The following is a 21,343-nucleotide window of genomic DNA, read 5'->3' on the forward strand; positions in this document are numbered from 1 at the left end:
AAGGGGACCAGCCTGCGGCCACTGTGATACCCTCTGCTCCATGAGCCGCTGGCGGATCCATTATAGCATGGCACGCTCAGAACCTTCTAGGTGGTGGGGGTCAAAAGCCTCCTGTTTCTCCAGGGCTGGAAAACCGAGGCTTGAGAGGGCAGAGCCCTGGCGCCAAGTCCCACAGGGCCAGGAACCCAGGATGACAAGTCTGAGTGGACTCGGCTCCCAGGTGGGGCGAAAACGGGAGCGCCTCTGGGGGCGCGGCTGGAGCGCCTCTGATGGGCGCCGCCTGCCCTGGGCTGCTGGGTTTTCTTCATTACCTCCCTTAGTCCCCGCCGCCGCCTCCGTAATAGGTGGGCAGGATTTCTCAGGCGGGAGCCTGAGACTGCGGAGAGTCCCCGGGCAGCAGAGGCGGGGAGGCCTGCAGCTGCACCTGCTGCACCCCGAGGGCTGGGGCGGCCCCTCCAGACCCTTTCAGCCAGGTTTCCGCTATGGTGCCCCGGCCCCTGCGGCGTCCCCGACCCTCTCTCTCAGGTGCCCCAGCCCCTTGGCTTTGGCATCCACCCTCGGGTTCTGTCTGCGGTGTCGTCCTGGCAACAAGGTGTGGCTGGCAGGAGCGGGGGCCGGGCTGGGCTGTGGGGTGGGCTCCTCCGCCAGCCAGGAGCGGGGACCAGGGCGCCAGCAGCCATGAGATACCCTCCCAGGGAATGCGGTCTGGCCGCCCAGCCCACTGAGCTCCCAGGAGGGGAGCCGCTGGCGAGCGAGCACTGAGGGCAGACACCCAGCAAACCGGTTGTTCTGCTCCTCGCTGGCCACCTCCCCCCTCCCTTAAAAGCTTGGCACCTGCAGCCGGGCAGCCTGGGGTGGCCACACCCTCGCTCTGCTTTAGAGCTCCAGCCGCCTGGGAGCTTCACGCAGGTCTGCTATTAACCAACAAGTAACCAGCTCACTGGTTCACTAGCTAAATAGGCGACTAGCTGGCTAAGTAGCTAGCTGGTTTCGCAGTTAAGCTAGCTAAGCCCCTACGCAGCTAACTCTCTGGCTGGCTCATCTAGCTTAGTCCAGCTAACTTAGCTAGTTAGCTCTCTGGGTTGGTTTAGCTAGGTGACCAGCTAGCTCTTGAGCTGTCCAGCTGCCTCCATCTGTCCTAAGTGCCTCTTGTCTGCCCATTGCTCTGTAAGAGCTGGAACAGTTCTTTATTATTATTATTATTATTATTATTATTATTATTATTATTATTTTGCTCTTCCCCCCCCCCCCCGCCGGACGCACCATGTGGAGTTACTGGGCCAGGGATCAAATCCCAAACCTCAATTGCAAACTAAGTCACAGACCAGGGATAGAACCTGCATCCCAGCACTCTCAGGACACTGCTGATCCCGTTGTGCCATAGTGAGAACTCCTGTAATGGTTCTTAGACCACTTCAGGGTCCTGAGCCTGGGCCCAAGGGGTGTGTGGACAAATTCAGGGCATCCGTGAACTTGGGTGCAAGGAAAAAAAAAAAAGGCATCTTTATTTTCACACCCCTGGGACCTGAAATTTAGCATTTCCTCCAAGAAGAGGGAACCACCAGGACGGTGGTGGAAACAGGTCCTGTGGGTCTGTTATCAACAGAAACCCCAGATGTGCTCTCGTCATGTCTCAGCTGCCCCAGACGCCGGGAGCACCCTTCTGGGGATAGTCTGTGTATGCCAGCAAATACATAAAAATATTCCTTCTTGCGCCCCTTTCAATGCAAACAGTTCTTATCTTGTTTCCTTTCCGTGATAAGTTTTGGAGACAGTTCTCTATCAGTACACACCAAAAGGAATCCATTGTACCACTGCGTGTCCAGATCATTTCCAGTCTTTCACGGTTCTAATGATGCAGAAGGTGAACTTGCACGTGGTCCTTTCATGTGTGTGGGAGTCCAGGTAGGGACAGGCTGCAAAGGCTACCTTCTCTCTCTGGGTGAAAGCTCATCTGTACAGTGCCTGTGCGTGATTTGGAAAGCTGCTTTTCACCCATCTGCCTGCAACTGTTTGTCACAAATATTCCAGTCTACCTTCTCATGGTGTGAATGGCAGCACCTTTGCCAGATGGGCTTGTGCAGTGCACAACCTGCCCAGCTGGACATGGCAGCCTCGTGCTGCCCTCTGGGCTGCAGGCAGACAGCTGAGGCTTCTCTTTTCTTGCAGACCTACTCCGGCCTTTTCTGTGTGGTCATCAACCCATACAAGCAGCTTCCCATCTATACAGAGGCCATCGTGGAGATGTACCGGGGCAAGAAGCGCCACGAAGTGCCGCCTCACGTGTACGCAGTGACTGAGGGGGCCTACCGAAGCATGCTCCAGGGTGAGTGTGTGGCTGGGGCTGCTGGAGGGGCCTCCTCAGTGGGGCCTGGGCTGGCGGTCAGGATCAGATGACAGGGCAAAGATTTCCGACTCCAAGAGGTTTCTTTGTGGGGCAGGAGTGAACACAAATGGAGAACTGAGTGGGCGAGTCTCTGGGTCCTGCCAGTCAGGCCCCTTTCTGTCTGTCTGTCTGTTCAACCCTTCTCCCAACAAGTACCCTGTGGGAGTTCCCTGGCGGCTCAGTGGGTTAAGGATCTGGTGTTGCCACTGTGGTGGCTTGGGTCACTGCTCTGGCATGGATTCAATCGCTGGCCAGGGGAACTTCTGCATGCTGCAGGCGGGGCCACACACACAAAAAAGAGTGAATGACTGCCCCTTAGACAATGGGCAGCATGGGGTTGCTGTGTACAGCTGGGCAGGTGATGCACTGCACAAAGATGTCCATCAAAGGGGCTGCCATTCACCCTATGACAGTGTCAGTCAGTCCCGGCAAAATTCCATAATTCAAATGTAATATATGTAATATACTTGTTATATATTTATTATAGATCAGATATTTTAATAAATATTTTATATCTATTAAAGACATTTAAAAATGTATATCTTTCTACCATATGACAGCAGTGCATTTATACTGTACATATTATGTCACCAAACACATGCTATGCTTCTATTGTGTATCATAATAATCTGTTTATAATTGTACAAGGCAGTGGTTCTGAGTGTGGTCCCTTCACCAGCAGCCTCGGCGTCACTTGGGAACTTGTTAGAAATGTAAACTCAGGAGTTTCCGTCATGGCGCAGCAGAAACGAATCCAACTAGGAACCATGAGGTTGCGGGTTCGATCCCTGGCCTTGCTCAGTGGGTTAAGGATCTGGCATTGCTGTGAGCTGTGGTGTAGGTCGCAGACACAGGTCCGATCTGGCGTTGCTATGGCTGTGGTGTAGGCTGGCGGCTACAGCTCCAATGAGACCCCTAGCCTGGGAACCTCCATATGCCGCGGGTATGGCCCTAAAAAGCAAAAAGCAAAAAACAAGTTTAAATGTAGTCTTCCCCCTAGACCTCCCTGCTGAGTCAGAAAGCCTTGCAGGGAGACACAACAATTGGTATTTTCACAAGATCCCCAGACTCCTTCTGGGCTTCTGATGCCGGCTCAAGTTTGAGAACCACTGCTGTAATTTCCAGCATATAATATACCTATATCATGTGGCCAAACATATTTATGTGTCATGTTTTATAGTCACATTATAAACATCTGTTTAATCAGAGGCAACACTTATTTGCTTATATAACTGAATTTATCATATACTTATGTATAATAATTTTTAATTATTATATGAGTTAACATAACTTAGGGATAAGTGTACCAAAAATTAAGCATGAGTGCCTGCTCTGGGTCAAGGACTTTTCATGGATCATCCCATTTGAAGTCCCAGCAGCCCCATGAAGGAGGTGTGCTCCTTATCTCTACTTTCCAGATGGGGAAACTGAGGCACAGAGCAGGTCCCACTGGCGGGTGGGTGGCTGAGGCGGGATTGGAACCCCGGACCCCTGACCACTGAACCCTGACCCCGCCCTGTAGGTCACGCTGTGCAGCACGTCTCATCCTGGGCTGGGCGCTGTGAGTTGTGACGTGTCACCCTCCTGGATTCAAATATCCACACCCAGCTCAGCCTCTTGCTTGCTGTGTGACCCCAGGAAAGCAGCTGTCCTTCTTTGAGCCTCAGTTTCCTCACCTGTGAAATGGAGACCGTAAACTCCCACCGAACAGGATGTGATTCAGTCAACAAACTTCAGTTTGAGCCCCTATGGGGTGCTGGCTTGGGCTGAGCGTGTGAAATTCACAGCTAACCCAGGTTCAGTCCTGGCTACAAAACAGTAAGACATACCAGCTAGTATATAAGAAAAGGATTTTATTGAAAGTATAATAGATGTTTATTTAAAGTAATACATTTGCAGCTCAGATAGGTCTACACTGTACATTTTGGGTTTAACCAAGTTCATAAAAATATTTCAATGGCGTTCCTGTCGTGGAGCAGCAGAAATGAATCCAACTAGGAACCATGAGGTTGCAGGTTGGGTCCCTGGCCTTGCTCAGTGGGTGAAGGATCCGACATTGCCGTGAGCTGTGGTGTAGGTTGCAGATGCGCCTTGGATCCCGTGTTGCTGTGGCTGTGGTGTAGGCTGGCAGCTGTAACTCCGATTCCACCCCTAGCCTGGGAACGTCCATATGCCGCGGGTGCAGCCCTAAAAAAAATATATTTTTTTTTCATGTATATATATATATATATATATATATATATATTTATGACTGCTGCATCCACAGATTTACACGTGTTACTTCTTTGCCTGCTCTGCTCTCTCTTTTCTTTCCCGAATAACCCCTTTCAGATATGGTTCAAGGTGGGATTTGTCCTCCTCGTAGTTTGTCCACTGCTTTTTAGGCAAGATCTGCTGTCTCTTTGTCAGGACCAGCGCTCTCTTAATGCGAAACACCCTGTCGTTATAAAGCTTCTCAGGAAGCCGTCTTCTGGCTTCTCTCACGTTGTCATCCTCATATTGTACCATCTCGCATTCAGCCCAGTTTATTGAGCCTGGCCGCATCGTAATAGCATTTTCGTATACCCTCCAGCCACTGGCTTGACACTTCAACAGCAGTCCTGCTCGCCGTGTTGACGCTAAAAAAGAATTTTGTGAACATTCTCTCTGAGTTCCTACTCAGAATTGTGAGGGAGGGGCTGTTTTGAGCCCCATTTTTCAGATGGGGAAAGTAGGGTACACAGGATCTCAGAGACTGACCCAAGGTCACGCAGCCCCAAGGAGGCGGCTGGGCCTCGAACCCATGTCCTTATGGCTCCCAAACCAGGCTGCTAACTCCAAGGCCCTATGGAATGCAGCTTGCTGTCTCTCTTGCTCTCTTTCACTTAAAACCACCCAGGAGTTCCCCGGTGACTTAGCAGGTTAAGGATCCGGCATTGTCCCTGCTGTGGCTCTGGTCATTGCTGTGGTACTAGCCCAGGAACTTCTCATGCCAAAAAAAACACCCAGAGACTTCCTGCCGTGCTTAAAACCATCCAGACCTTTTCTTTTTTTACTTTTTGTTTTTCTATTTTTTATTTTTTTATTTTGGCCTCTTCTGCAGCACGCAGAAGTTCCCGGGCCAAGGATCAAATGGGCATCATGTCCGTGACTCAAGCCACAGCAGTCATAGCGCTGAATCCCTACCCGCTAGTCTACCAGGAAACTCCCATCCAGAACTTTTTTATTTCTTTCTTTCTTTCTTTCTTTTTTTTTTTTTTTTTTTTTTTTTTTTGTCTCTTTAGGGCTGTACCCACAGCATATGGAGGTTCCCAGGCTAGGGGTCGAATCGGAGCTGCAGCTGCTGGCCTACACCACAGCCACAGCAACGCAGGATCCAAGCTGCATCTGTGACCTACACGACGGCTCATGGCAATACCAGATCCTTAACCCACCAAGCAAGGCCAGGGATCAAACCTGAATCCTCATGGATACTAGTTGGGTTCGTGACTGCTGAGCCACAACGGGAACTCCATGGATGATTCTTGGTAGCAGGGGTCGTCCTGTGCATTGTAGGATATTTAGCAGCTTGTAGGATCACCGCCTCCGCCACTGACCCCCGTCGTGACAACTAAAAAGATCTCCGGACTTTGCCAGCTGTCAAATCATCTTCCTCTCTAGTTCATGTGCTTTTTGTCCCCGACTCGAGTGGGTTCTTTGTGAGGCCAGGGACCTTGCCAGGTCCCATAGCACTCGGTGCCTGACACTTAGTAGGCAGTCAGTGTGCGTTTGGTGAGGGGTTGTGTCAGGCCCAGGGTGAGCACTGGTGGAGATGCGGAGACTGAGCTGTGCTCTCTGCCCTCAGGCTGAGCAGATGACCCACAAACTGGCCACCAGTCCCCATCACTACTGCCTTAATAGCCTATTTTCTATTAAAGGCTGAGCCTGGGGTCCGGGACCTCCCTCTCATGTCTGAATTTCACATACTGGGCACAAGGCAGCACATAGTAGGGCTCAAATTGAAGTTTGTCGAATGAATTACATTCTGTTCAGTTAGAGTTTGTGGTCTCCATTTTATAGGTGAGGGAACAGGCTCAGAGAGGGATAGTCACTTTCCCAGGGTCACACAGCATCAAGAGGCTGAGTCTGGGTTGGGTATTAGAATCCAGAAGGTCATGGAGTTCCCGCAATGGCGTAGTGGAAACAAATCCGACTAGGAACCATGAGGCTGCTGGTTCAATCCCTGGCCTCGCTCAGTGGGTTAAGGATCTGGCGTCGCCGTGAGCTGTGGTGTAGGTCGCAGTCGCGGCTCATATCCCACATTCCTGTGGCTGTGGTGTAGGATGGCAGCTGTAGCTCTGATCCGACCCCTAGCCTGGGAACCTCCACATGCCGCAAGTGCAGCCCTAAAAAAAGACAAAAGACAAAAAAAAAAAAGAAAAAAAAGAATCCAGGAGGTCATATGTCAAAACCCAAGCTCTGGGAGTTCCCTGGTGGCCAGGCCAGCTCAGTGTGTTAAGGATCCAGGGTAGTCACTGCTGTGGCCTGGGTCGCTGCTATGGCACAAGTTCGATCCCTGGCCGAGGAGCTTTCTCATGCTTTGGGGATGACCAAAAAAAATAAAATAAATAAATACAACAAACCCAAGCTTTTCATTAGCCCTCAGGAAGGATTTTTGCAAAGGGGGTGGCCCGTGTGAAGGGCCAGCCTCCCGCTGGAAAGACCCTTCCAGGTGACGCGACCCCCTTTGTCCCTTACAGATCGTGAGGATCAGTCCATTCTCTGCACGTGAGTAATCCTGAAGGCCTTCCTGGGGGAGGTGGGGCCCAGGATGGGCGTGGCTCTGCTCACAATGACCGCTTTTGCTTCCCTTTGTCCTCCGCTTAGCGGGGAGTCGGGGGCCGGGAAGACAGAAAACACCAAGAAGGTCATCCAGTACCTCGCCCACGTGGCATCGTCACCAAAGGGCCGGAAGGAGCCTGGTGTCCCGGTAAGTGCCTTGGGACAAGCTTGGACCCTGCCCACCAGCAGTGCCCCCTCCACCTTCAGCTCTGCTTCCCCCTACAGCTAATTCCCTGCCTCCCTTGTTGGCAGCCATAGTTGTGGGCCTTCTCCTGGCTGCCCATGCCCCCTGCATCCCTACTGTGTGCCTAGTACAGTGCTGGGAGTGGAGGCAGAGTGGGCACAAAAACGCGAGGGCCAGTTCTTGGCCTCTTTGGCCCTTAGAACAGCACCTGGCACATAGTAGGGGCTTACAGTCCTGAGCACCCACTATGTGTCAGGCCTGGTTTAGGTTCCTGCAATGCCCAGATTTGCTTTATAAGTGAGGGTTTATAAAACAATAGTCCCTTTGCCCATATTACTCTGACAGTGAGGGGGTCCCTTTGCCCATTTTACTCTGACAGTGAGGTGGGTTTATAAAGCAATAGTCCCTTTGCCCATATTACTCTGACAGAACACCAAAGTCACAGCTGGGGTGAGTCCTTGGTTGGAGGCCATACACCCAGGAAGGGCTAGAGCGAATTCAAACCCGGGTGCCATGCCCCCCCAGGCCTCCCCATGCCACATGGCCAGTTTCCCCAGCCCCTTGTCTCTCCCAAGAACACCCCCCACCCCCCCAAGACCACCGGTTCACCTGTGTGTCTGTCCACGTTCCATGTGCTGTGTCCTGGTCCGTGTCCCGGTCCGTGTCTCGTGTCCTGTGACTTCCTCAGGCCTCTGCCAGCACCGTGTCTTATGTGAGTAGTGGGGAATCACCTCAAGTCCTGCCAACCCCAATACTACCCGGGTCGCCACAACCCACAGTCTTCCTGGCAGACAGGGCTCAAGGCACTGATGGCCTTCCACCAGGAAGCCATATTGCCACTTATGGTGGTCCTACTATGTGCACACCAGGCCCCACGCTGTCATTTCACACGGCCCTACTGTTTGCAGACAGGGCCCTCCCACTACTGCTTATGGCAGCCCTACTGTGTGCACACACCCAGGGCCCATGCCGCCATTTAGTGTGGTCCTACTGTGTCTGTGCAGACTGGCCACAGATCCCAATATGAAACAATGCAGAGGCCAAAACTGCTGTTTCCTACTGATCTGAAAAATGTGTATAGACAGGGCCCAGAGACACCACAAATTCACACAACCATGGACTCACACTGCCATTTATTGGAGGCCTACTGTGCACACCCAGCTCAGGCTTGTGTCCGAGGGCTCACAGAGCATTTAAAGAAATAGTGTCCTCTAATGCCATTTACAGCAACATGGATGGAACTAGAGAATCTCATACTGAGTGAAAGATAAATACCATATGATATCACTATACAAAGATAAATACCATATGATATCACTTATAACTGGAATCTAATATCCAGCACAAATGAACATCTCCTCAGAAAAGAAAATCATGGACTTGGAGAAGAGACTTGTGGCTGCCTGATGGGAGGGGGAGGGAGTGGGAGGGATCGGGAGCTTGGGCTTAGACACAACTCAGAATAGATTTACAAGGAGATCCTGCTGAACAGCATTGAGAACTTTGTCTAGATACTCATGCTGCAACAGAAGAAAGGATGCGGGAAAAAATGTAATTGTAATGTATACATGTAAGGATAACCTGACCCCCTTGCTGTACAGTGGGAAAATAAAAAAAATTATAAAAAAAAAAAAAGAAACAGTGTCCTCAAGACACTAGGAAGGAGGGGAAGGGGACTGCTGTTTATTGAGCACCTACTGTGTTCTGAGCTCTGACTCTGAAGTGGCTGTACAGAAGCTCAGAATAAGATCCCTACCCCTGGTGGCGGGGGGGGGGGGCAATAAATTGGAGAGACTAACAGATGCAAACTACCAACAAGTGTATAAAAAAGATGAGCAGTGTGGATTTACTGCATAGCACAGGGAGCTGTATGCAGTAGCTCATAATGAACTATAATGGAAAAGAATCGGGAACAAAAGACTACAGGTACATCCATATTTATCTATGGAACCGAATCCTTTTACTGTACACTTGAAACTAACGCAATATTGTAAAGCAGCTATACATCAGCTTTAAAAATAAAATAAAATAAAATAAGGATCCCTCCCTACGGATCAGCCTGATTTGGGCAGGAAACCACCCATTCTTGAATGCTTACTATGTGCCAGTCTGAAGCACTTTCCATCGATGGCAGAGATTTTTCTGTAATTAATTCTACAAGTGCTGCCTGAGTGCACAGTCACCACCACCAGCCCCGCAGATCAGAGAAAACGAAACTCCTCTGTCCTTCTGTCAGTCCTCCTCCCTGAAGCGGCTTCTGCTGCTGACAGTTGGGTGTGTATCCCCACAGACCTTTTTCTAAAGGTTTACAAACAGGCATCTCTGCCTGTAGCAACAGGAGGCTGGTGGCATTGTTTTTCTCAGTTCATTTTTTATGAATGGCATCACATTGTGGGTGCTGGTCTGCAACTGGCTTTTTGTTTGGTTTGGTTTCCACTCAACAATGTGTCTTGGAGATGATTGTTCAGATGTGTCTTTGTCCCCTTCACAATCCTCTGGAGGGCTAGACCCGGCGGCGGGCACACACCCAGACGCACAGTGGCCACCCCCCCCCTCCCCGGCAGACGCTCAGCCAGATGTGACCCAGCACCCCCCGCACCCCTCCGTGCTAGCTGACCCGCCATCTCCCGCGCCCCTGCAGGGTGAGCTGGAGCGGCAGCTGCTTCAGGCCAACCCCGTGCTGGAGGCCTTTGGCAACGCCAAGACCGTGAAGAATGACAACTCCTCCCGATTCGTGAGTGCTGGCGAGGCTGGTGCCGGGGCCGCGTCAGGGACCCGGGAGCTGGGCGCGTGGGCGGGAGGCGGAGGGCAGGCAGGACCTGGGGGGCTGGGAGAGGAGAGGGCTGGGGGTCGGGGCTCCTGGGTCAAAGGGCCCTGGACTTTGAATTGCCCCGGGGAGCCCGTCCTGCCGGACCCCCACGACTGGCGTGGGGCTCAGGTGGATGGAGAAAGTCACGAGGCAGCCTCGGCTCTGGGGGTTGGGGGTGCCCTCCCGGCCGCAGGACCCTCGGCTAAGCCCTCCCACCCCCTTTCCTCTCAGGGCAAATTCATCCGCATCAACTTCGACGTGGCCGGGTACATCGTGGGCGCCAACATCGAGACCTGTATCCTCCCACAGCCCCTTGGGCCACCTGGGGGTGGGGTGGGGAGGTGGGGGTGGGGGGGCGACAGCCAAGGTGACCGGCCCTTGGGATCTCCCCGCTTCCGGGAAACATGGGCCACACTCGCAGGGTGCCCTGGCTCCCCGGTTTTGCCCTCTGCAGAAGGGGCAGGAGCCTGAGACCTCAGGGAGGGGGAGACACAGCATCTCCACTTGGGGGGCCTGGCGAGCTCCCTTTGCTTTTAGGAGAACCACGTGGAGGGGGGGTGGCGGGCAGGCTGCCAGGTGCCTGTGAGCACAGTCAGCAAAGGGGAAAGACGCATCTGACGGGTGACAGCCACAGGGGACAGGCTTAGTCCCCACGTGTGACAGCACATGGGAAATGTTTTCTACCAGGAACTCTGAGGTTTTCATCAGAGACTCGGCGGCCATGGTTTTACCCCGGGGCTGGTCACACAGGCACCCTCTGCCTGGCACGTACCCCAATTCCAGACTCCCCGAAGGAAGGCAGAGGCTCAGCAGAAACCGTGTTGTTTGGCACCAACAGTTTAGGCACAGGGAGCCCCTCCTATCAGCCAGGGGAGCCTGGGAAGCCCCCCAAATGCAGATTCCCAGACACCAGCCAGGAGCCCAGCAGTCTCAGGCCAGCTGTGTCCACCTTTCTCTGCACAGGCGACATGCACCCCCAGTAGAACTTTTATTTTTTCTTTTTAGGGCCGCACCTGTGGCATATGGCAGTTCCCAGGCTGGGAGCCAGCAGCTGCAGTTTCGATTTGACCCCTAACCCAGGGACTTCCACATGCCACAGGTGCGGCCCTAAAAAGAAAAATAAATACCTCAATCTTACCCCCATCTCCGGGGTGTCTAAGCTCACCGTCCACCCCATACTCTGGGGCAAGGTTGAGAAGCGATGTGTGGGTGACGGGTTTTTCCTAAGAGCGCTCGGGATCTTGCTGTCAGGCAGCTGGTCTCCGTGGATCCTTGGGCTCAAGGCCAGGTGTCCCCTGCAGCCACCAGTTCCTGCTCCCCACAGCTCCTAGGGCCCATCGCTCCTCTGTGCGTGGTTCCTGCTCTCCCAGCTTCCTGGAGCTCACAGTTCCTCCTGCCCCATCCGTCCTGCCAGCCTCTGCCTCCCTGGACCCGTGGTTCCTGCAGAACCTTTTCTCTTCACACTTGTCTTTCCTGCCTGCCTCCGAATGCTCATTTCCTCCCATCCACATGCCTCAGCCTGTTGGGGCTGCTCCCACGGGGCAGGGCTCTCGTGCCCAACTGTTTCTGCCTGGGGTCAGTGACCAGCCTGGGGGGTGCTGCTCGCCGGGTAAGTGCCACAATCCTGGGCCAATCCTTCCCTGCGGCACCTTGACTCGCCCCCCTGCCAGATCTGCTGGAGAAGTCGCGGGCCATCCGCCAGGCCAAGGACGAGTGCAGCTTTCACATCTTCTACCAGCTGCTGGGGGGCGCTGGAGAGCAGCTCAAGGGTCAGTGCCGGGCGGCTCTGGAGGGGCTGGGTGCGAACCAGGGCGAGCTGCTTGCGGAGCCCCGGGAGGAAGTAGTGCGAGGCGGCTAACCTCTGTCAAGCACCTGCTTTATGTCAGGCCCCTGCTGGGTGATGGCATCTCCCCCTCCCTGCCCCCTAGTTTCTGCACCTCTCCACTTTGGCCAAGCTGAGACTCCTGCCCCCCGCTCCCCCAGACGCTGCTGCCCTCTGCCTCCCGCAGCCTCCCGCTGTCTCCGGGTCTTGCTCTCGCCGGCTCCATGGCCACGTGGCTCCTGCCTCCCAGGCTCTGCTTGCTCCAATGTGTGTCGTGACAACTGCAGCCTTGCCGCCTCGTGGTGCCTGATGATTGTGGTTTGCGTGCCCTCCGGGCACTGCTGCCTCACGCCTCCTGCCTGGGATTCCTTGTGTCTCCTGCTCTGCGCTCCTCCTGCCCTCTGGCTGTGGAAATGCCCCCAAGGCCCTCTTTTTTCCTGCTGGCCCCGCTGCCCTGCGGCTCCCTCTCATCCTGGATCCCTCCACCCTGTCCCTGGGCCACCTCCTGGCCCCTTCACACCCAGCTTCCCGCTCCCAACAGCTTCTGCTACCTCGGGCACCCACAGCCCTGTTGCTTCTGCCGACAGGCAGCTCCTGCCTGCTCTGGGCAATTTGGTGACCTGAGGTCACTAGGAAGGAGGGCAGAGGGAAGGACTAATACCTGCCGAGGCCCCACTTCACGCCCAGCCCCTCGCATCAAAGCCAGGAAAAAAGGCTCCCCGCTCATTTGACAGAGGAGGAGACCGAGGTTCCTCGTGGGGGAGTGATGCTCACCTCGGGGTGGCCATCGAGGAAGCCAGGATGTGAGTCAGGCTCTACAGCACGCTCTTGACCTTGGCCTCCACCCGTTTCACCCACAGCCGACCTCCTCCTGGAGCCCTTCTCCCACTACCGCTTCCTGACCAATGGGCCGTCGTCCTCTCCGGGCCAGGAGCGCGAGCTCTTCCAGGAGACGCTGGAGTCCCTGAGGGTCCTGGGATTCACCCACGAAGAGATCACCTGTAAGTGAGCCCCCAGCCCCCCCCGCAAAGGTGACCTGACAGGCCAGGGACCTGGCCATTTGTTGGCCATTTTGAAAACTAAAGCAGGGAATGGAAGGAGGAGGGAAGGTCACCTTCAAATAGGGGATCAGGGAGAGTTCTGGTGGCCCTGGTCCCTGCTGTGGTGCTGGCTCGATCCCTGGCCTGGAAACGTCCGCATGTGGAGGTGCAGCTCCCCCCCTCACCCCAATAAAAAACAAACAGGAGATTAGGAAGGACACTCTGAATTGGGGATGTTTGCATGAAGGGCTGGAGAGCTGAGGGCGGGCACTGGTGCTGTTGGGAAGAGCATTCTAGGCAGGGGGAACAGCATGTGCAAAGGCTCTGAAGGAAAAGCATGGTGTGTTTGAGGCATTGAAACTTCTCGCATGGGAGTTCCCACCGTGGCTCAGCAGTTAATGAACCCGACTAGCATCCATGAGGATGTGGTTCAATCCCTGGCCTCGTTCAGTGGGTTAAGGATCTGGCGTTGCCGTGAGCTGTGGTGTAGGTCGCAGATGCGGCTTGGATCCTGCGTTGCTGTGGCTGTGGTGTAGGCTGACATCTAGAGCTCTGATTCGATCCCTCACCTAGGAACTCCATATGCTGTGGTGCGGCCCTAAAAAGATACGCACAAAAAAAACAAAACTTCTTGAATGGATTCAACTAGGGCATGACGGAGGGAAGTGGGCAGATGGAGCCACAGAGGCAGGTGGGGCCTCAAATGCCAGCCCGAGGGGCTGGGGCTTTGCCCTGAGGGCACTGGGGAGCCACGGGAGAGCTGGGAACAGTGGAGGGGCAGCTCTGGGCAGATGGAGGATGGATGAGGCCAAGAAGAGGCTGAAGCAAGGGTGCAGGGAAGAACCTGACCCTGGCCTTGGGTCTGCCCTGGTCAGTCTGGACTTGGGGCGCTCAGCCCATCACCCCGTGTTATGCTGCTTTGCCCCCACCTCTCTTGCCAGACAGCACGTTTTGGCAGTGGTTGTCTTCTCCGCTTGGGGCAGCATCACCTGATCCCTGTCTTCAGCTTTACAGGCACGACGGGAGCAAACCTCCCCTTTTTGTAGGACGCCCATCCTGTTTTTGTTTTTGTTTTCATTCTTTTCCGGCCGCCCGCAGCATATGGCGTTCCTGGGCCAGGAATCAGTTTCGAGCCATATTTGCAACCTAGGCTGCAGCTGGCCACCGATCCCTTTGCGCCTCAGCGGGAACTCCCATCCTATTTGATGAGGGGCCACCCTACTCCGGGGCAACCTCTTCTCTGAACTAATTACATCTGTGCCCACCCAGGACCCCAAATCAGGTCACATTCTGAGAGGTTCTGGGGGTTAGGACTTCATGGTGGCTTTGGGGTCAGGGAGACAGGATTCTACGCATAGCGGTGTACGTGGCGGGGATGTCAGTCTTTCTGTCGGCTGCCTGGCAGTTCATCAGATGAGCTGAGATTCCTCTCAGCCGACCCAGGGAGAAAGACCCGGATTTCCAGGCCAAGCAGGGGCAGGGCCGGGTCTCCTTCCCCTCCGGTCCGTCCGGAAGCTGCCAACGGGGAGGGCTGGAGACCAGTGCCAGCTCGGCTGTCCACACAGGCTGCCAGCAGGCTGGCCTCCTCGGGCGAATTGACACAGGGTCTCGGGCCTCCCCGGCTGGATTTCCCGGCGGCCACGGTTGCATAACTGCCCCGCCCGCCTATCCCCCGCGCTTCTCCCCGGCAGCTGACAAACAAATTCAGATGGAGGCCACCGGTGGGGGCCGGGGCCCCTCAGGTCCCGCCTGGCCTCCTGATACGGGTCACCTCAAGTGACCCTCCCGGCAGCCGCCCTGCCTTGTACTAGGCGCAGACAGCAGCTCCGAGTTTTGCAATCTCGAAACAAAAATTTTGAAGCGAGGTATGCGTGCAGTGGCGTCATCCAAGTACAATCAAAGGTCATCGCTTGAAGTCCGAGCTCCCCCCCACCCCACCCCCAGGCCTGGTTTTCAAGCCTCCTGCATGTGCTTTCAGAAACATTTTACCCACATTAAGAAAAAACATCCATGGAGCTCCCATTGTGGTTCAGGGGGTTAAGAACCTGACTAGTATCCACGAGGACGTGGGTTTCATCCCTGACCTCATGCAGTGGGTTCAGGATCTGGTATTGCCGGAACTGCAGTGTAGATCGCAGATGTGGCTCAAATCCTGTGTTGCTGTGGCTGTGATGCAGGCCGGTAGTTCTAGCTTCGATTCACCCCCTCGCCTGGGAACCTCCATATGCCGCAAGTGCAGCCCTAGAAGGACAAAAAGCCTTTTGGTATTCCCCAGCGCCAGGGCTGATGAGTTCAGCCATGCTCTTGATTGAAATGTTGTGTATTTCTCTCCTGATTTAAAAGTTCCCTGACGTGGGCCCCACCCTCCCTGACCTTCCTCCCCGGCCCAGATGCACCAACTAAAAGACACCTGAGGAGTTCCGGTTGTGGCGCAGCAGAAATGAATCCGACTAGGAACTCTGTATGAGGTTGTGGATTCGATCGCTGGTTTCTCTTTAGTGGGTTCAGGATCTGGCGATACTGTGAGCTGTGGTGTAGGTCACAGACGTGGCTCGGATCTGGCATTGCTATGGCTGTGGCGTAGGCCAGCGGCTGTAGCTCTGATTAGACCCCTGATATATGGGAGCCTCCATGTGCCACAGAGGTGGCCCTAACAAGCAAAAAAAAAAAAAAAAAAAAAAAAGCTCTTAGCTCAGCACCCTGTGCTGCTGCGTTTTGTCACTCTCCCACTGAACAGTATGTTTTGGCAGTGACTCTGTTTTTGTAGGAATAGGTGAACTTCAGTCTTTTTTTGTGGTTGAGGAAGGTGTCACTGCTTAGATGAATTGTGATTTTTTTTTTTTTAATAGTGGCACCCATGGCATATGGAAGTTCCTGGGCCAGGGACTGAATCTGAGAAGCCGTTTTGATCTATGCCCCGGGCAACACTGGATCCTTTAAGCCACTGCCTCAGGTTGGGGAGTGAACCTAAACCTCCCTGCAGCAGCCCAAGCCACTGGGGTCAGATTCTTAACCCGCTGCACCACAGTGGGAACTCCAACTTTTGATTCTTGGAACCAATCTGTCCTTTGCAGACACACCCTTAGAGCAGGTGTATCCCAGCGCTGTTGGAATGAGCCTCCCCCCAAAAAAAGGTTCCAAGAATATCGGTAATTGTGCTCATGGATGAACAGAACTGTAGGATCAACTCTCAGCCACAAAATACCAGGTCCCAGGAGTGGTGCAACTTTTGGTTTTATCCTGCTTGAAAGGAAATTTAACAGCTTTAGAGATATCATTCATATCCCGTAACATTCACGTGTACAAGTCAGAGTTCCCTGGTGGCTCAGCCGGTTAAGGATCCAGCGTTGTCACTGCTGTGGCTCTGGTTACAGCTGTGGTATGGGTTTCATCTCTGGCCTGGGAATTCCACATGCCACAGTGAGACCAAAAAAAAAAAGAAAAAAAAAATATATATGTATATATACACAAATCAGTGGCTTTGGAGTTCCTGTTGTGGCGCAGTGGAAACGAATCTGACTAAGAACCATGAGGTTGTGGGTTTGATCCCTGGCCTCACTCAGTGGGTCAAAGATCCAGTTTTGCCGTGAGCTGTGGTGTAGGTCGCAGACCCAGCTCGGATCCTGTGTTGCTGTGGCTCTGGCGTAGGCCGGTGGCTACAGCTTCGATCAGACGCCTAGCCTGGGAACATCCATATGCCACAGGTGTGGCCCTAAAACAAACAACCCCCCCCCCAAATCAGTGGCTTTTAGTACTGTCACAGAGTTGTGCAGGCCATTGCCACAGTCAATTCTAGAAACACTTTCAGTGGCCAAAGAGGGTAACTTTCACCCCTTTGCCAGTTTCCATCGCCAGCTCCTGGCAGCCAGGGATCTGCCTCCTGTGTCCACAGACTTTCCTCGCCTGATGTTTTCCTGCAAGTGGAATCCTCTAAGACGTCCTCTTCTGTGGCTGGCTGCCTTCCTTTTTACTGCTGAGTAATTTTGGTGTTTATCTTTTTATTCTGGAACATTTCAAACACCTGTGCACGTGAGAGCTGAAGGTCATGAACCCCTGAGAGCTGGCATCAGATCCGACAATCACGGCCTCATGACTTCTTGGCTTTCAGCTCTACCTGCCCCCAGCCTCACCCCGACTCTGTTTTTTAAATTGTACTGAAGCCACCTCGTCACCGTCCAGAAGGTGGCGCTCGTTTCCATATTCTCCAGTGGGGTTTCAGGAGCACCTGTTTCCCCACTTGCACGCTAGCAACCACTCTCCTAAGCTGCTTTGTTGTTGCTGGCGTGGCAGGTGGATGGGCTCTCATAACAGTTTGAGGATTTTTTTATTTTATTTTTTTGGGCCTCGGTGTGCAGCAGCTTGATGTGGGATCTCCGTTCCCAGACCATGGATTGAGCACAGGGGTGAAAGTGCTGAATCCTAGCCACTAGACCACCAGGAAACTCCCCCATAACAGTTTGATTTTGTGTCTCACTGACAAGGAGTGGGGCTGGCCAATCACCTTTTCCTAGACCCTCCTTTTGACAGAAGAGGAGACAGAGGTCCAGGGAGATGGGGTGTCTGCTCTAGGACTCACAGCAGTTGACAAGATGGGGTGGAACCTGGATCTTCCTTAAAAGCCAGTCTGTGAATCCATTCCCAGAGAGGCAAGTGGGTGCCTCAGGTCGCCCAAGGGAAGCCCAGGGTGGAGAGCATGGGGCCCAAAGGAGGCAGGACCTCCATCCCCTCCCCACGTCCCGTCCCCATTGGTGACATAAATGCCACCAGGGAGGTTGAGCGGGAAGCCTGGCACGCAGGGAGACGAGCTCCCACTCACATGAGGCCGACACGGCGTCACCAGCCCCACACCTTCGCCAACTCGGACTGGGGCAGCTGATCTGAAGTCACCCGTGAAAGCTGACTGCCAACTCCGTAGGCGTCGGGTCCACCCCAGTGCTTGGCTTCAGTGCGGGTTCCTCGGCCAACTGTAAAAGGCCATTTTAAAGGCCGCTGGAGGAACCGGAGTCTGGGCTGGGTCTGAGCTGGGGTTAGGGATGAATGGTCGTTCAGTTTGTTAGGGGCGATGACGCCGTGTGGGTTTATAAGATGTCACAAGCTTGTGGAACCATCTGCAGTGTCACTAATTCCGGAAACCCAGTCCTTCTCAGCTGTGATTTTTTTTTTTTCCAGACAGAGTCCTGTATTACAAAGGGTATAAAATTCAAAAAGAATAAAAGGTATGGGGAGTACCCACTGTGGCTCAGCAGCTTAAGAACCTGACATAGCATGTGAGAGGATTCGGGTTCAAATCCCTGGCCTTGCTCAGTGGGTTAAGGATTCAGTGTTGCCACAAGCTGCGGTGTAAGTCACAGATGTGGCTTGGATTGGTGTTGCTGTGGCTGTGGTGTAGGCCAGCAGCTGTAGCTCCCATTCGACCCCTGGCCTGGGGACTTCCATATGCCAGAGGGAAGGCCCAAAAAAGAAGAGGAAATTTTTAAAATAAGGTATGAGATCATTCTAGCATCCTAGGCTAGCAGGAGCGCCCCCCGCCCCCGTTAGCAGTTTCTTTTCCTTTTTTACTTCTAGTACGATTTCCCAGGCCAGGGACTGAACCCACACCACAGCAGTGACCCCAGCCACAGCAGTGAAAGTGCTGAACCTTTAATCTGCTGAGCTACCAGGAGACTCCCATTTTTTGTTTTTTACTCTTTTTTTTTTTAAGTTGATTTACAGTGCTGTGTTAATTTCTGCTATACGGCAAAATGATTCAGATACATATATATACACACACACACACATACATATACTCCTTTTTAAAAACTATTTTATATTGTGGTTTATCATAGGACATAAATATAGTTCTCTGTGCTCTACGGTAGGACTCTGTTGTTTGTCCCCTCTGTGTATAATAGCTCACAGCTGCTGACCCCAGCCTCCCACTCCATCCCTCCCCCAGCCCTCTCCCCGTTGGCAACCACAAGTCTTCTCCTTGTCCACGAGTCTGTTCCTATTTTCATAAATAGATTCCTTTGTGTCATATCTTAGTGACACATGGTATCTGTCTTTCTCTTTCTGACTTACTTCACTTAGTATGAGAATCTCTAGTTGCATCTGTGTTACTGCAGATGGCGTTATTTTGTTCTTTTTATGGCTGCGTAGTATTCCATTGCATATTTGGTCTGTATTTACCATGTTTTCTCTATCCGTTCATCTGCCGATGGACACTTAGGTTGCTTCCATGTCTTGGCTATTGTGAATTGGTGCTGCTGTGAACATAGGGGCACATGTATCTTTTCAAATTATAATTTTGTCTCCCAGGAGTGGGATTGCTGGATCCTGTAGTAACTCTACCCTTAGTTTTCTGAGGAACCTCCATACTGTTTTCCACAGTGGCTGCACCAACTTCCGTTCCTGCCAACAGTGTAGGAGCGTTTAATCTCCCGTCCTAAGATCCACAAGTTAATCCTATCTTTAAAGTTCGTTTTGCCCTGAGAGGTCACAGGGTCCAGGCATCAGGTCATGGACACTTGGGGAAGGGCTGTTATTCATCTTACCACCCCCACAATCCGTCCGTGCATATTTCCTAAGAACATTCTCTGGCAACTGCAGTTCAGGAAATTAACATTGGCACCATTCACGCTATTATCTAATCCGCAGACCTTATGCCAACTGTCCCAATAATGTCCTTTATGGCAGAAAAAATTGTTTTCACAGACCTCATGCCAACTTTCCCGATGACATCCTTCACAGCAAAAAAAAAAAAAAAAAAAATTTAAGTTACACACACACACACACACACACACACACACACACACACCCCCACTTCCCTGGTCCAGGATAACAGCTGTTTCGTCTTGTTACCTTTTACTTGCCGTCCATCTGGAGTCTGGAACCTGAGTCTTTATTATCCGTAACCTTGGCACTTGGGCAGATTACAGACTAGTTGTTTTGTCTCAGTGTGGGTGTGATTAGATTCGGGTTACACATTTTGGGTGTGAGTCTCCCAGAAGGGTACCCCCTCCACCTTCCACGCCCCCTGTCCCCAAGTAAACTTTGTGCAGAAGCTTACGAAGCACAGACACCAAAAAGTGAGCATGGTAGTTCCCGTCGTGGGTTCAGTGGTAACGAACCTGACTTGAGGACACGAGTTCGATCCCTGGCTCCGCTCAGTGGGTGCAGACCCAGCATTGCCCCACGACTCAATTTGACCCCTAGCCTGGGAACTTCCATACGCCCTGTGGGTGTGGCCCTAAAAAGGAAAAAAAAAAAAAAAGTGAGCGTGGTGCTGAAGCACCGGCTGGGGGTAATTTCTGCAAGTGACCCCCTGCAGGACCAGCACTTGAGGCCTCCTCATACCCCTTCCCATCACCAGAAGACCCCCGAACGTCACCCTTATTCTGGCAGGACCAGCACTTGAGGCCTCCTCATACCCCTTCCCATCACCAGAAGACCCCCGAACGTCACCCTTATTCTGGCATCTAACAGCATGGCGTTGTCTTGCCTGCTCTTGAATTTGGAACAGACCCGTACAGTCTGTGCACTCTTGTGCCTGGCTTCTTCCTTGTAGCCCTGTGAGTGCAAATCCATCCATGTTGAGTGTGTGGCCGGGCGGGGGGGGCCCTTCGGAAGGCCTGGCTCCACTGCTGTGTGCATTTTGTAAAATCTCATTGAGCTGGATGGAGCTGATGTGTGTGCTTTCCTTTCTATCTTTTTTTTTTTTTTTTTTTTTTTTGTCTTTTTTAGGGCTGCACACATGGCATATGGAGGTTCCCAGGCTAGGGGTCGAATCGGAGCTGTAGCCACTGGCCTCCACCACAGCCACAGGAACGCAGGATCTGAGCCACATCTGTGACCTACACCAGAGCTCACGGCAATGCAGGATCCTTAGCCCACTGAGCAAGGGCAGGGATCTAACCAGCTTCCGCATGGATCCTGGTTGGGTTTGTTAACTGCTGAGCCACGAAGGGAACTCCCTGTGTGTGCTTTTCTGTGTGTACGTACATCCATCCAAATTTCATGCTAAAAGAGAGAGGAAACAGGAAGCACGGCTGTTTCGAATATAAGCCCTGGAGAGTTCTCCCGGGGCGCAGCGGGTTAAGGATCTGGTGTTGTCACTGCAGTGGCTTGGGGCACTGCCGTGGTGCAGTTGACTCTCTGGCCCAGGAACGTCTCCGTGCCATGGGTGTGGGCAAAAAAACAAAAAAAGAATATAGACCCAGGAGTTCCCTTGTGGCCTAGTAGTTAAGAATCTGGCAATGTCACGGTGGCATGGGTTTGATCCCTGGCCCAGGAACTTCTGCAAGCCAAGGGTGCAGCCAAAAAA

At 53.0% G+C, this 21,343-nt stretch overlaps 1 protein-coding gene and 1 pseudogene across 8 annotated transcripts in view; one reads left to right on the forward strand and one right to left on the reverse strand.

The window, feature by feature from the left end:
* MYH14 (myosin heavy chain 14) overlaps nt 1-21,343 on the forward strand; it is a 102,904-nt gene that overhangs the window by 21,873 nt on the left and 59,688 nt on the right. For 6 of the 8 annotated variants that reach the window (XM_021094781.1, XM_021094782.1, XM_021094784.1 and 3 more), the window contains 8 exons: nt 2,170-2,326; nt 7,105-7,132; nt 7,232-7,334; nt 8,059-8,082; nt 10,012-10,104; nt 10,411-10,474; nt 11,850-11,948; nt 12,862-13,002. In XM_021094781.1, coding sequence (XP_020950440.1) covers nt 2,170-2,326; nt 7,105-7,132; nt 7,232-7,334; nt 8,059-8,082; nt 10,012-10,104; nt 10,411-10,474; nt 11,850-11,948; nt 12,862-13,002 — 709 coding nt within the window. The remainder of the gene's footprint in view (nt 1-2,169; nt 2,327-7,104; nt 7,133-7,231; nt 7,335-8,058; nt 8,083-10,011; nt 10,105-10,410; nt 10,475-11,849; nt 11,949-12,861; nt 13,003-21,343) is intronic. The other 2 variants (XM_021094783.1, XM_021094789.1) reach the window with 1 other exon arrangement.
* Nucleotides 4,542-4,919, reverse strand: LOC102167183 (annotated as a pseudogene).

The sequence above is a fragment of the Sus scrofa genome, chromosome 6 (genome assembly GCF_000003025.6).
Source record: "Sus scrofa isolate TJ Tabasco breed Duroc chromosome 6, Sscrofa11.1, whole genome shotgun sequence".
Classification (NCBI taxonomy): domain Eukaryota; kingdom Metazoa; phylum Chordata; class Mammalia; order Artiodactyla; family Suidae; genus Sus; species Sus scrofa.